The 15,310-nt window shown below is 37.5% G+C and overlaps 1 protein-coding gene across 1 annotated transcript in view; it reads left to right on the forward strand.

Annotated features, from left to right (window-relative positions):
* The first annotated feature begins 5,246 nt into the window (after positions 1 to 5,246).
* VWF (von Willebrand factor) overlaps positions 5,247 to 15,310 on the forward strand; it is a 147,322-nt gene continuing 137,258 nt past the window's right edge. Inside the window, exons 1-5 of the mRNA XM_032195251.1 lie at positions 5,247 to 5,335; positions 6,820 to 6,874; positions 7,954 to 8,112; positions 9,843 to 9,945; positions 10,070 to 10,278. Of these exons, the coding sequence (XP_032051142.1) occupies positions 5,306 to 5,335; positions 6,820 to 6,874; positions 7,954 to 8,112; positions 9,843 to 9,945; positions 10,070 to 10,278 (556 nt within the window). The 5' untranslated portion in view covers positions 5,247 to 5,305. The remainder of the gene's footprint in view (positions 5,336 to 6,819; positions 6,875 to 7,953; positions 8,113 to 9,842; positions 9,946 to 10,069; positions 10,279 to 15,310) is intronic.

Consider the following 15,310-nt stretch of genomic DNA (forward strand, 5'->3'; position numbering starts at 1 on the left):
TTCATTTGTTGTTTGAGCTGTTACAGATGTCTGCATGTCCTCCTTTCTCTTGAATATCTATAGTTGTTTTTTTTTCCCTACATTTGCTTATGCCCTTAAAATGTGCTGAGTAATTATGCAGTATAAATCTCATACAGTGCTCTTCTGCATGGGGAAGGTTTTACCTCTAATACTGACTTTAGTGATGGTCACCCCCAAATCAATACTCTTTTTCATTACTAGAGCACTTTGTTCATCTAGCTCAGAATTTTCCTAGGAGAGCAGTAGCCTAGACAAAGGGGAGGGTTCAAATACAGGGTTATGACTTTTCCAGATGATCTTCTCATATCCTGGTTTGTGTTTTTTATTTGTTTGTTTTTTTGTCTTTTGCCTTGAACAGGGGGAGGGTAGGAGGTGATGCAGAAGAACTTTTCTAAGCATGTACCCTGTGTTATTTCTGGCCTTCTGCTCTGGACTTCCAGGATCTGTCACAGGAGGCTCATATTTTTGGAACTGTTTTCTTATTTTAGCTTATTCATTGTTACTTATGCTGAGTTTCACTGTTGGGTCATTAATAGAAAAGCCAATGTGAATCTCTTTTGTAGAAAACACAGAGACATTCCTTCCCTCATTTTGGGGTGAGGACAGCTATCTTGTTTTTTGGACCAAAAGCTAGGATTTTGGTGGCTAACAGCTGTTGCTTAGGAGTAGTTATGAGAATGAAACATAACATTAAAGTATGGAATTTCTGCTTCCACCACTCAACAGGGTAAGCCAAGAGCTGCATCTGATTCGTCCTTTTACTAGCCTGTGGACCTGCCCTTCATCAATTTGTCTAACTGGCTTTTGACACAGTGACTGTGCTGTCTGAAAAAAGTACATCCTTTTGCCTGTTTGAAAGCAACTCCTTGAGAATTCCAATGGCTACACCAAGCCTGTGTACTGGCAGAAATGATGAATACTTATTTCTTGCTTACCTTCTCTGTTCCTTTTGTGATATGGCAGATATTCGTCATACTTCTCATTTTCCGTCTGATTTCTGAGACTGGAAAATTTCACCCCTTGCTACCAAACTCTCCCTATCTCTAATTGTCATTTTATCTTTTCTTTGTCCATACTTAGAGAAGACTGGGAGGTAGAAGGGAGCTGAAGAGATGCGTTTTCTCTCTTGTATTTTATCTTTGTCTGATTTATTAAAGTGACAGTTTAATTAAAAAAAGAAAAAAAAAGAAAAAAAAAAAAAAGAAATATCAGATATGCTCACAGTAATAAGTACTTAAAAATTCTACTGTTTCTGAGATAGATAGACCAAGAGCACAGGCAATATTCAAAATGAAAATATGCTTTGTATTTATTGGATCGCATAATACTTTTTTTCCTTACCTTTTTTCCTGTAATTCTTTCACCTTTTTGAGTACTACTGAGCAATGAAGCAACATGGCTTCCTTTCCCATGAGTCTCTGCTTAAGAATTTTCTGCTGACAAGTCATGTCTTATATTCTACTACATTTTAATGTAAACTGTCTTTCATTTGATTTTTGTGTAGCATTTGGGATTTGAGTCTATTCAAAATGCTAAGAACATTCTAGACCTCAGAAAATCAATTTATGACTTTGTCTGCACAGATGAAGTGATGTTTATGGAAAAAAACTTTGTCCAGAATAGAGCACTTCAACTCAACATGCTCACAGCAGAGCTAGAATCAGCCTGAAATCTTCAGATTGGATGGCTCTGTTTGACCTATGTGTTGACATCCCAGATTGGATTGTTTCTCTCTAAAAACACAGTTTCAAATAAAATTTTGTTACTGGAGCTAGTTGGAATTTCTTTTGTATTTTCCTTGAATAAGATGAATTCCTCTTACAGCAGATGCTTGTATCTTTTAGATAGTCTTAAAATGACATCCTGTGTTGTCTGTGTTGTCTTCCATAGCTAATCTAATTTGCTAGTTCCTAAGTGCAAAATCTAAATTCATTATTGCTAGACTTTAGTTTTCCATTTTGCCTACATCAAGGTATTGTTTCTGTTCAGGCCCTGTATGTTTCATCACTGTTCCTACATTCTGTTGCAGATCTCATAATACAGACACTTTGCCTCCATATTTGCCTGTGTCAAGAACTTGGTGGCAACTGTGGCATTCTGTTTAATGACTTGGTGTGTAATATATAATTCCAAGTAAATACTGGACTTGTTCAAATACTAGGTCATGTGTAGCAAAACAAGTGTTATCTATATTTTCTCTCAGAAGTCCTATTCCTTTAAAGAAACTATTTATAAGGGACTTTCCAGCAACCGTGTACTGTACTTTATATATTTCCTCCTGTGTCTCAGGTGTATTATTTGTAAAATTACATGTCGGAATTGCACAAACATTACTAAACCTCATAACAGAGCAATGTACAATGTCAGACAATAAATGTGCTTTTTACCATTTCCTTTTTTTTGGGGGGGAGGTGGGAGAAAACTGAGCCAGGAGAGGAAAAAAAGGAAATTTGTTCTTTGGGTGTAGCCCAATTAATTTTCTTCCTTATGTCCTCTGAGGTCTCTAAGGCACTTAAGAGGTGTTGTGATGTCTAGCTTATCTCAGCCATCTATTAAATGTTGGCAGTGGGAGTTGGAAGATGTCCCCCTGCTGTAGAAAAAGACTCCAAACACACAGAAAAAGGCATTCAGATTTTTGAGGCTCCATTCAAGTTCAGAAATCTGCCTGCATGTAGTCTGCTTCTCTTCAAGGCAACCTTTGGTAATCTCAGACTCGGGGTTTACTCTCTCGCTGGTGTTTCAGGTAATGCTTGTCAGCATATGAAGGCAATCACACAAAAGCTAGTAAAGGAAGACCTCGGCCATCCATCACAGTTACAGATTAAGTAATCCTGTATTGTTGAAGAGATGACCCCTTTTTATAACAATGGTAAAGAAATCACTACACAACAAAAACAGTGATGTCCCTTTTTTAAGGGGTATTTTAAGGGAGTCTAACTATCATGCATGTGCTAAACAAACAAAAAAGTTTTCAAAAAAGTTTTTGAAAACTTTTTCAAAAACTTAAAGATACCTGTTAAATTTGCATAGGAAGTTAACAAATGAAGGGATTTATTCAGAGCTCAGACACTAAAAGGATTAAGCCTGAGAAGAAGACAGAAGACTATAGTGACAGGAGACCTTGTTCCCCATACCAGGAATAATACCAGGACTTGGAAATCATCTCCCTTGGTGAAAGGTTTTAGGAACATCTCTCTGAAATTACTAATGCCCAGGATCTCAAAAGTATCCAGGACCTGCTGAGACTTGGCAACTGGACCCAAGAATGATTCCCAGTCAATATTATTTCTCTGTCTTCATCCAAAACCAGAAAGAGAAGCAAGATGAGAAGAATAAGAGGCATCTTGCCTGTTCTCTCTGCTCACTTTCACACCATTTCTGCCTGTTGTTCAGCTATAACTTCAGCCCTGAATGCTGTTTCTCATGAAGAGGTGCTAGCTCTCTCCATGGAGTCATAGCAGGTTTAGACTGGGTAAAGTCCCTGCAAGTTTCAGCAGGGTCAGAGGCTCTGTACTTACTGGTTCTTCTATTAAGAGGTTCCTGCATTTTGCTGTTGTGCCCACTAATGCTTCTACACATTTATTTGACAAAGATATCAAAGATGTATTTTATTTTTTTTAAAGCCTCAGCTTGCATATTTTTTTTCCCATAGATTTTTCTCCTGTGGAAGTGTAGAGGAACCTTTTGGGCAGAAGTCAGGGGAATATTTATTGTTCTTTCCTGGTACTTTATTGAAACAGTAGGAATTGCTAGGAACCCACAATCAAGGGATATCTCTGGAAGCACAGTGAGGGCCATGACTGCAGTGGATGCCAAGTTTCTGTATCCATAGAAGATTTTCTTGGGTGGTCCCAAGGATCTCCCCTGATGCTGTCAGGTGTTGGCCTTGCATTGCCATGAATGCAATTGGGACAAACCTTATTGCTATTGGAGAAAAGGCAGGAGCATCTGACTGCAAAAGATCCTGACAGGAAATATTCATTTAAAAACCTTTCTCTCTCTCTCTCTCTTTTTTTTTTTTTTTTTTTTTTTTTTACATGGAAAGTGAAAATTTAGCTTTTCTTCCTTCCTTCCTTCCTTCCTTTCTTTCTTTCTTTCTTTCTTTCTTTCTTGTGTTTCTGTAGCACAGTTTTATGACACTTTGACATGCAAATGTCATGAATTCACACAAGAGAAAATAAGTATGGCTAACAAGATCTGTAACTCTTCAACCTAAGCAGACACATCACCTAAACTGCCTTGAAAATAATCCATTGCCATTATGCAAGGATCAGCCTAGTTACTTGTAGAAACCATAAGGAAAATTGCCTGGCGGAAGAAATTATTATAATATATTTTTTTCTATTTATTTATTTATATATTTTAAGTGTTGCACTATTGGTTTTCTAAGAAGTGTGTGCAGGAAATACCATTCTCAGAACTGCCTGTGTACTAGGAGCTCTCAGGAGGCGTGTTTTTATTGTTTTGCATTGTTTTTCTGGGGTTAAAGTAAGGACCTGATTCTGTGAACTAGTGGCAGGATATGATTTACAGGGAAATGTGTTGCCTTCTAATCCCTTTGGTATTACTATTAGCTACTGAAAATACGAAGTGTGGAACATCGAGAGTAAAATTTGGTGTCATCTGCTCTGCATTTTTTGCTTAGTGCTGTACATATGCCCACAAAACTTGTGCCCACCTCTGTAACAATATGTGCATGATTAACATATTGTTCTAGAGGGTATCTCTATAAGTACAAATTCAAGGACTGGACGCGTTGATCTAAAAGAATATGACAAAATTTGTGCGTGTTTCATATGTGGTGTTAAGGGTAGAACAAAAGCATTACTAGCTCTGTTTCTTTTTCCTTTCACCTTTAAAGAAGTTGTACACATGAAAAAATATTGCATGTGCTCTAGTCTTTGAGACGTGGAGTATTCTACTATTCCTCTTTAATAGTTGTCTTCAAGCAAGTGTGCTATTGGCTCAGCCAGTGAGATTTGTCACACATACACATGCAAAATTTATTTCAAAGCCTTATCTGTCATGTAAGTTTTTAATACTACTTCCCCTCATTGTAACTTTCTGGCAATTAAGGCCATTGATTTACACCACAGCAATTTAAACTATTGTTTTGAGAATCAGGAGGATGTGACGTTTGGTCTTTATCTTTCCTTTTAAATGAGCAAGAGTTCCTGGCTTGTATAAAAACAAGAAATTTCAGACCAAAGCCATTCCAGTCCCTTCTCTTGAGGGAACAATGGTGGTGTAGAATAAAGGTGGAAACTGGAGGAGCTTCTTTTTCATGTGCAAGAGGAGTCTCACGCAGAAGAAGGTACATTACTTTCTAATTAAGTTGGTGATAAAAATTACAGAGGGAAGATATTACTGATTTTCTCCTGATTTGTTAGTGGCACCTGCTCTATTCAAATTGGGGGAAACTTCAAGTGGACAGCTTAAAACAGACTGAAAGATTGAAATAGGCTGAAGAGAGGGTTTTTAGATCTTGTATTTTATCTTTGCATGCTTTATAAAATCAAGAGATTAACAAAAGCAGTATCAGATTTGGCCACAAAAAAACAGTACATGCACTAAAAATACACCAGCAAGTGTTCTGAGAATAATGCCTATTGTTTACCACTGTTTTGTAGTCACATTCCCATGCAGTTGCCAGTTCTTAGCTATCTTGCAGAATTAACAGCCTTATGTCAGATTGGCATTTGCAGCATTATATGACCAGCTTTTATAATAGATGCTTTCCTTACTTTTGCAAATAAGGTAAAAATTTTATTTATGTGGCTGTTAGTTGGACCTACATAACTGACATCAGTAAGTGTGTGCCTGTAAGGTGAAATCAGGATTTGGTTCTGTGTAATGTATTTAAGTATTTAATTGGAGGGCTCTTTTAAGAAAAGGTGTGTCTGATCTCCTGGTATTGATATGTTAAGTATGGTATATTTAAGCCTCTCTGGTGGCTTAAACATGATCACTGAAATTAACTCACCTAGATAGAGCTCTGTGAAGCTTTCATCCATTAATTACTAAATGTCTGTCCACAGAACACATCTGTAGTTCACCATCTGCATAGCACTCATATTATTATTTTTAGAGGCCTGACATTACAGGATATCGTTTATAGACATATGGGCAACAAAAGTCAACATTGTAATTGTAGAAAGTATGAGGCAACAGTAAAACTGATTTTGGTGAATGGAAGTTTCTACCCTGTGTTTCTAATCTTTGCACCATTTCCTCCCTTTACTTCTCACCCCTTATCTCAAGTATATTATCACCCTGAAATCAATAGAGTACCACGTGGTTATAATGGTCTGCCAGCCAGGCCTGTTAGTTGGTGTAGAACCGTTATATTCTTTCCTTTTGATGGTGTTGGGCAAGATGCAAATCTTATGCAGCAGAGGTGACTTCTCCTGGTTGGCAGATCCGGTTTGAATGGCTTACTTCTTTGTGTTGGGTTGTCTGATAAACAACACAGTGTATCAAAGAGCTTTGTGTGTGCAGTGTACTAACTTGGGTAAATCAGAATACATGTGTATGCTGGGTTGCATTTCCTGTGAAGGTAGCCCATGTTTTCTTGCAGTGAGAAACGAAAATGGGACCAAAGAATTATACTACTTACTTTTCAAGGCATGGCTGGATAACTGAATTACTGTGAAAGTCTGTATGGATTACAGCTTTCTGAAATGGTGTAGAACCTAAAAAGTAACTTTATAAAAAAGGAAAGAAAATGCTGAGATGTTGTGAAACAGACTAAACACCCTAAACTAAGAATATTCTAATATCTCTCTTCATTTTTGACAGATGCTTCTCTTGGAAGTTCTGCTAACAAATCTACTGCTGGGCGCTGTAATAACAGGTAGGAAAACATGTTTGTTTCCTAATGCCTTGAAACAGAAATGTATTTTCATTGTTTCTTCTGTGAGATTGTTTTCCCCCCTCTTTTTACCCGCCTTATCCTGCAGTCTTGGAGTAGGCAGCATTCTCCTCATACTGGAGACATCAGTATTTCACAGAATTTCACAGAATTTTCTAGGTTGGAAGAGACCTCAAGATCATCGAGTCCAACCTCTGACCTAACACTAACAGTCCCCACTAAACCATTTCCCTAAGCTCTACATCTAAACGTCTTTTGAAGACTTCCAGGGATGGTTACTCCACCACTTCCCTGGGCAGCCTGTTCCAGTGCCTCACAACCCTTTCAGTGAAGAAGTTCTTCCTAACATCTAACCTAAAACTCCCCTGGCTCAACTTAAGCCCATTCCCCCTCGTCCTGTCACCAGGCACGTGGGAGAACAGGCCAACCCCCACCTCGCTACAGCCTCCCTTGAGGTACCCATAGAGAGCGATAAGGTCGCCCCTGAGCCTCCTCTTCTCCAGGCTGAACAAGCCCAGCTCCCTCAGCCGCTCCTCGTAGGACTTGTTCTCCAGGCCCCTCACCAGCTTCGTTGCCCTTCTCTGTACCCGCTCAAGCACCTCCATGTCCTTCTTGTAGTGAGGGGCCCAAAACTGAGTAAGGTTGTTCCTTTCTTTAACTTTCAACAAGCACTATGTTAAGTCACAAAGACTCCCTGAAGCCAGTGATGTTTGTCTGCCAAAAGTATGCCTGAAGTACTACTACCCTATTGTTTATGATGGGATTGCAAGCAGGCATAAATATATGAATATATGGCATCCCTTAAAGCACTGAAATTAGCCTTGTAGGGTTTAGGTCAGTAGAAATAAAGACAAAAAAAAAACCTTTTCAGTAATTTGTACAATACAAAAAAAATTACTTGATCCTATGGACTGTCATGCCAGATATACAGTGTACTTAGAAAATAGAGCTAAAGGCCCAGGACAGGTGATGTTCAGTGGTAAAAAAAATCCAGCAGATAAATTCCTAAACTACAAAATGAATGTTTTACATTGCAAGTTACATTGTGTTTCAATATTCAGGATCATCAGGTTCTTTGCTTCATGAGTCATCAGTTTCACGTTGCAGCCTTTTTGGGAATGATCATATCAAAACTTTTGATGATTCTTTCTACAATTTTGCTGGGGACTGCAGCTACCTCCTCGCTGGGGACTGTCATAAGCGCTCCTTCACACTCTTAGGTGAGTTTGAGCTACTACTTAAAAATAGTTTCAAATGAAAAATGTTGTAGGTATGTGACATGGCCTTATGCTGGGGAAAATATTGTTGCCCTTTGTGATAGGATAAAACATTGCATAAAAGGATCTTAGATTTTCTTCTGAGAGTAGGATTGCTTCTGAGGATATTCCGTCACTTTGGCTTATTCTTTAGTAATACTTATTGTTTAGTAATATAGCTCATGCTACCTAAGCTGTAAAGAAACAGATATTTTCTTATTGAGGGGAAGTGAGACCTTTTTAATTTTTGAATTTGATAGATGGGAGTGATTGTTAAAGCTGAGTACAGGAATAGGAGCCACATGACCCTGTAAAACTGATTTTAACCATGTGCTAAATCCCCATATATAAAAAAAAATTAAATCCCATCTTGCAAGACAAAAAGTATTTGAATTAGCAATGTTATTCTTAGGGACATGACAGATGATAAGATAACCAAAACCCTATGTTTCATAAACACCAAACTCTTTTGGTAGGTATTCTTAAATTCACTAAGAAGTGTTCTGTACTAATTTTAGTTTAAGCTGATTTTGTGCTAACTGTAAGTAAATTGAAGTAAACTCATCCCATCACTCTGAAAAGGAAAATTAAATTAAATTTAAATAATTTTGTTCCTAAATTTAAATGATTTAGCACATTTTATTTATTTATTTATTTATTTATTTATTTATTTATTTTAAATGTGGAAGAACTGACCAGTATATGTGAAGTATGAATTCATTGCAGTATTTTATTTGGACAATTAAATCTTAAAAATCATGAGCAGAGGCATTATATCTATATTAGGTACCTAAGTATAGTATAGTCTATTTTTGATTCCTATCTCAGCATATGTACATGGGTTTGTTTTGGTTTTGGATACTGGGCTGTGAAGTACAATGCATGTTGCTGAGTAAAACATTTCGGTCTGGGCAGAGCTGTCTACCTCTGAGCAGGAACTCCAGAACAGGTGCTGCATTGTGCAAGCAACCAATGTAAAGTCAAAGCTAGACAATGAAAAAAAGCAGGGAAAGGATTATGTGTAGTTATATGTCGTTCCAATCCCCCCCCCCCCCCCCCCCCCCCCCCCCCCCCCCCCCCATACACACTTTTTTTTTTTTTTTCTCTCTTGGAGTATAAGAGCATTGTCTACATATCATCTGTGCTTCTCCTTTTGAAAAACTGAGGATTTGCCCCTTGCCCCCTCCCCACTGTTGGATAGCCAATATTGACATACACCCTTTAAAGACTAGCTGAGTTGGTTACAGGGCTTATCAAGAAGAAAGATATGCAGACTCAGTTCTTCCTACAGTTCAGTGGATTCTACCCTCTTCTCTTGCTCCTGAGCTATGGGGTTGTTTTGGGGAGAAAACTAGGGAGAGAAAGAGTAGGAAGCAGGGCAGGTTGTTGGTACATCTTCTTGGGAACTCTTCCAGTGTGCAAGGTAGGATGAAGAATTCATGGACTAGAGACAATAATGGGAAAAGCTAAGTCCCCCACTGGTTCCCAGGTCATGCAGCTGATAGTGGACAATACCAGCCCTCATCCTGGGACTCTGTGTTTTACATCATCTATTTTGTCCTATAGCTGCTTAGATGGCCCTTGAAAATGTTGAAAATGTTAGAAGATACGCTCCCAGCTCTGCAATGTGTTCTTACAAGTTATCCTCCTCAGTCCCAGAGCTAACAATATTTGCTTATTTCCGATCTCTTTAGGTGACTACCAGGATGGGGAGAAAATTGGTTTTTCTGTGTATCTTGGAGAATATTTCAACGTTCACTTCTCTTTAAATGGAAGCGTGACACAGGAAGACAAAAGGTACTGTTGGAACAGCAAGTATTCCAGCAGGAAAAACAAAACAAACAAACAAAACAAAACAAAACAAAACAAAACAATGTCCTTTGCATGTCATATTCTGAGAAATTATCATTTTTCTTCACAGGGTTTCCATACCTTTTGCCTCCAATGGTTTATTTATAGAGAAGGAGGCAGGTTATTATAAAATGTCCAGTGATGAGCATGGCTTTCTTGTGAAGATTGATATCAGTGGGAATATTCAGATATTCCTTCAAGAAAAGTACTATAATAAAACCTGTGGGCTGTGTGGCAACTTTAATAAATTTGCTGAAGATGACTTCAGAACTCAGGAAGGTAAGACTAAGACTAACTGCTTGTATTGTGATGTACTTACTCTCTGTGCACCTAACTTCATGGGTCATTCAATGATAATTTTGCTGATCCAGCAAAATATTTCCACAAAACCTGTCAGGTACCTCATCTTGATGAGCTGAAAAGCTGTCCAAGTTGTTTCATCTTCCCTTCCTCTTAAAGAGAATTGTTGTCATCTCATGGCTGAGCAAAACTCAGAGCTATGAATGTAACCCTCGTATTTCAACTTTCAAGGTTTTTACAAATATGAAGCTATGGGCTAAGTTATGTGTAATTCGGTGGTCGTGGTGAACCAACTAGGAAAAGACCCAGAAAATAAAAAGATATAAACAATACTTATTGATTCAACTTCTAATTTATTAGTGAGTTAAGCAAATGAGAGAAAGAATAGAGATTGTTTCAATAGCCGAATATGAAATATGAAAGGGGATAGCTGCTGGCAAATTTACAAATGGATTTGGCACAGGATGCTGTTCTATAAAGCGGTTGTGCTTTGATGACATTTCTCTGCTCAGATAGGTTGTTGTGTTGGAGGTGCACCTTATACCACAGCAACTCCTAGCAAGAGGGAGAGACAAGATTGCTTCTGCTGGTTTCTGCACATTTGTGCAAAGCCTGTTATTGCGAGTAAACACTAAGGGTTTTGGAAAAGCCCTGAATGTAACTTTGAGGGACCAATTGTGATTCATACTATTTCATAGTGTCTTTCAATTCTTAGCATTCACTTGAAGAGAAAAGGTTTAGAGTAAAATAAGTTAATTCATTAACATGTTAAATTGATAATGTAAAGTATTTATTAAAAATTAAAGATATAGAAAATAGAGACAGACAAAGTAACTTGGAGAATAACCTGGCACTGCTCCGGGGGTGTGCATTCCTGACACTTGGGGTTCATAAGCATGGATTCAACATACAAAAAGAGCTGATTTCAAAGTATCTTAAAATTATTGATCAGCCCTTCAGCACCGTAAATAATAAGAAAAAAACTCATCTTACAGAATTGCTTGTCAGGACTTGAAAACTTCAATGTCTGAATGTGTTGATATATGAAGTTCACATCTTTTTCTTGGGACAGCATAAAGGGGGCAAGACTACTATAAACAATAAAAGCAGCAAAGGAGACTGTATTGCCTTGGACTGTTCAAATATATGATACTCCAGACTGCTGCTCATGTTTAAATGTTTCTTGCTGTATTTATTTAACATGCCTGAAGATTTATCCTCCCTTTTATAAAAACAGTGCTTTCCCAACTGCAGATTTCTGAACATAATGAAGTCCATGGCAGGGTTACTTGTTGGAAGAGCTGAAAAACAGAGAAGACAATAAGAACATGAATAGCTATTGCATAGTTATAGCTATTGAATAGTTATTGCATGAAGATCCTGACTTCTGTAATGTGTGGACACACAAATCTGTGCTTTTAGCCTAAAGAATAGACCCATATCTCAGCAAATCTGAAAGTTTTCCACTCTGATACAATAGACCTTTCATTTTAGCTGATCTAGAAGGAATTAAAATTGATTATGGTTGAATTTGTTGTATCAGTGAGAGACATCACCACTCCCACGCATTGTTTATTCCCTTGGCAGCTCTGCTGGCAGGGTGTCTGATATGAGCTTCTCTTAATAGGCTCCAAGTAAAATCAGCTTTTTATTAATTCAGTCATTTTTTAAGCTGCTGAAACTAACTTCCAGATGAGGGGCAACCCAAACAGCTGGGAGAGGTAAACTCTTTAGAGAAGGATCAAGAAAGAATATTGGTAACATATATAACAGTTTACTTTTTTTTTTTTTTTTTTTCCCCACTGCATTTTTTATTTGCTCTCCCTTTAGCTTGATTAGTTCTCATAAAGGTCAACCCAACCCAGGATGTGAACTTGATATAATGACTTAATGAACTGAGGGCACAGAAGGGTTATCTTAAGGTTGTCTGCAGACTGAGCCTGGCCATTTCAGTGTGTCCATAGCTTCCTGTTAAAATCTGGGCATATCTAGCCTATCAGATTGGGCCCTCAATTCCAATACATTAAATGTATTTCTGCATGGGATTTGTATTGACAATAAATACAATAATATCTGTGAGCCCCAGAATAAAATGTATTGTAAGTACAATGCACAAAGGAAAGACTAACGTGAAGATTATAGGATGTCATCTGGGAAACCAGTGGGGAGCACTATGCAGGTCTGTATGTCAGAAATAAAGGAAGAGAGATGATGGTAGATATTATGGATTGGGTATTTAGGCTACAGCCAAGGAGCTTGCTGGATAGCTGAGGTGTATTAAAAACCATCCTCAAGGTTTTTTAGCTGGGCAAGCAATTCAAGATATCCTAGCCTTCAAACTGATTACCATTCCAGCTTAAATGAAAGCTAGCTACTGGCTAATAGTTCTTTCCTGGTAGAAGGGGAGCTTGTAAGAGCTGCTGATTGGAAAAACCTGCTGATTTGGAAAGAGCTGCTGGTGGAAAGAGGACTGAAACTGAAATGTTTTTTTCTGTCTCTCACAGACTGTAGATCACGCAGTTTAAAAGCTAATGCAGTAGTTTCATATAATTTCTGCATTTGCCAGCACAGGAGGGAACTTGTGTGGTTTGATGACCCATTCCTAGGGATTGTTTGTGGCATCAGACAACCACATCCCAAATTTGTGCTCAGAAGTCAGAATCACGGACAGAATCTACACCATAAGCTCTGTTCTTTCTGGAGTGTCAGTTTTTGTCACAGTTTAAACAGAATGGCAATGCTTATGTTGAAAACAAATGAGAACACAGATTTACAATATTTTAGATACAAGTAGACCCTCTAATTTAACTACACTGGCCACTTTTGCTCAGGAAAATAATTAGTTTGGTTTTACATGGCTTGCTCTCGTCAAAGTGGATTATGATGTAGAATTTTGTTAATTTATATTTGGATTATGTTGAAGTGGTTGTGAAATAAGAGGGAAATTGTATTTTTGGACATTACCATATACTGAAAGTAAAGAAAGGTGGCATGAAGGAAAGTCCATTTAAACTTAGTGATGAGTGTGTGATTATTTTTGTTTTGTTGATATATTTATACTCATGTTATATAATCTCGCTAATTATGTGCTGTTGTCTTGGCACTTTCATGACTCCTCAGTGTTTTGGTATGGAAGCCGAGAACTGGTAGTCTGATTAGAGAATAACACATATCACTTTTCTGTATAGTTTTGATGCTCTCTTAATGAGCTCCTGGAGGTCTGAGTGATGTGACTCAAGCTATGATACTTTAACAAGTTAACATTGTATTGGTAAGACCCAGCTATGAAGGTAGTGGCTTTTCGCAGTAACTGTTGAAGCTTAAGAAAAAAGTGTATGCATCATGTTTCATAACTGTAGACACAGACTCTCATTCAGACAGAGGATGCACTGCTGAGTTGTTTACATTGATTTTGGTAGTTACTAAACTAATTCATCCTGTGGAGAAGTACTCATGTCCTGTTGAGACTTACAAATAAGGTTGTATTATATGTGGTTGCTTGTCTATTGGGCATGGAAGTAGAAAAAAGCCATCTGCCCCTTGGGAATTTGTTCTCACACTTCAAGCATAACTAAAATATAAAAGGAAAACTCTTGTGAGGTTTCCAGTCTTCTTTTCTCCCTTTCTTTCTCTCTTTGTTTTCCTTCTTTCAATCATTCATTCATTATTTTTTTATCTCTATATCCTAATGAAGGAAATAATTTCTCCTCTACTTTCTTCCTGCCAGCTAACCTCTGTTCGTTTATAAACATCCTGTGAATGCTTCCAAGACTTGGTTAAATTAAACAAGCTCAATTTTTCCGATGTGATTGTGTACTTCTATGTGGTTGCCAGTTGCCAGTTTTGCTTATATCATAATTATGAAGTTGAGTCCATTTTAGATGCTCAGATGTTTGGAAGCCTTCAAGCCATGGCATTTGAGTGTCACAAGATCACTGACAGGAGCATTTTACAATTAGGGATCCAAAACAACGACTAGAAGAGATAACTTAATACTACTGAGGAAATTTGACACAACATAGACAAAAGTCGATCCTGAAATCTCATCAGGTCATGTTCACATGAAAAAATGACCAAAAGAGACCTTGCAGTATATTTGTAGTCATAAATTTGTGGGCACGCTCTTACCTTGCAACAAATGTAAGGGAATTTCTTCCTAGAAAGAAGAAAGAAGAAGAGAGAAGCTGTAGTTCAAACTCACAGAGTTTTCTTTTGTGTGTGTGTGCCTGTGGCCTCAGTCTTTGCCAAGTACTCTTATCATTGAGATAAGAGTCTTAAAGTGCTATTGTTGTGATAGCATGGTAGGTCATGATTATAGTTTATTTGTGCATAGCACCTCATTTGAGACCGACAGTGGGATCTATCATTTCATCATTTGTGCATGTAACACACTCTTAGTATTATGAAAAAACAAAAAAGCAAAGAAAACAACAACAGAACCAAATCAATCTATTATACTTCTTTAGGCACTGGCAGGAAGCATGTTTCTGGAAATATATCTCCAAATCACAAAGACATTAATGATAAAACAACATCCATGGCTAATGCTAGATGCAGGTTTGATATTCCGAGCTTGCTCCAACTGAGTCTGAAACTGTCAGGCAAGACATTCCAGACTTTTCTGCTGCTGAAATACAGAATATATGATGCCACTAGAGAGTAAATATAGGTTACATAGTTTGAAGCAGACAGTGTAGTACAGGAAAAATCTGATCTTTCAGGTAGTTTTCTGTCCTGCAGTAGAATAAACACACATGAATGAATATACAACTTCCCTGTGTGCAGTACATTGTATATTCGTAGTACCTCAGCTTATAAAGCATATTCCAAACCTGTAGTGATGTTGCTACAAATTTTATAATTTTATATATATATACAGGTAAATATAAGTAAAACTTTGAGTAAAAAAAGTAAAGTTTGGGATCTTGACATTTTAAAAGATAGAGGTAAATTGATTTTAGGCAAGTTTAAAGTTTTTATTTGACCTAAGCAAATAATTTCATTTTATTTC

This window comes from Aythya fuligula, chromosome 1 (assembly GCF_009819795.1).
Source record: "Aythya fuligula isolate bAytFul2 chromosome 1, bAytFul2.pri, whole genome shotgun sequence".
NCBI classification, from domain to species: domain Eukaryota; kingdom Metazoa; phylum Chordata; class Aves; order Anseriformes; family Anatidae; genus Aythya; species Aythya fuligula.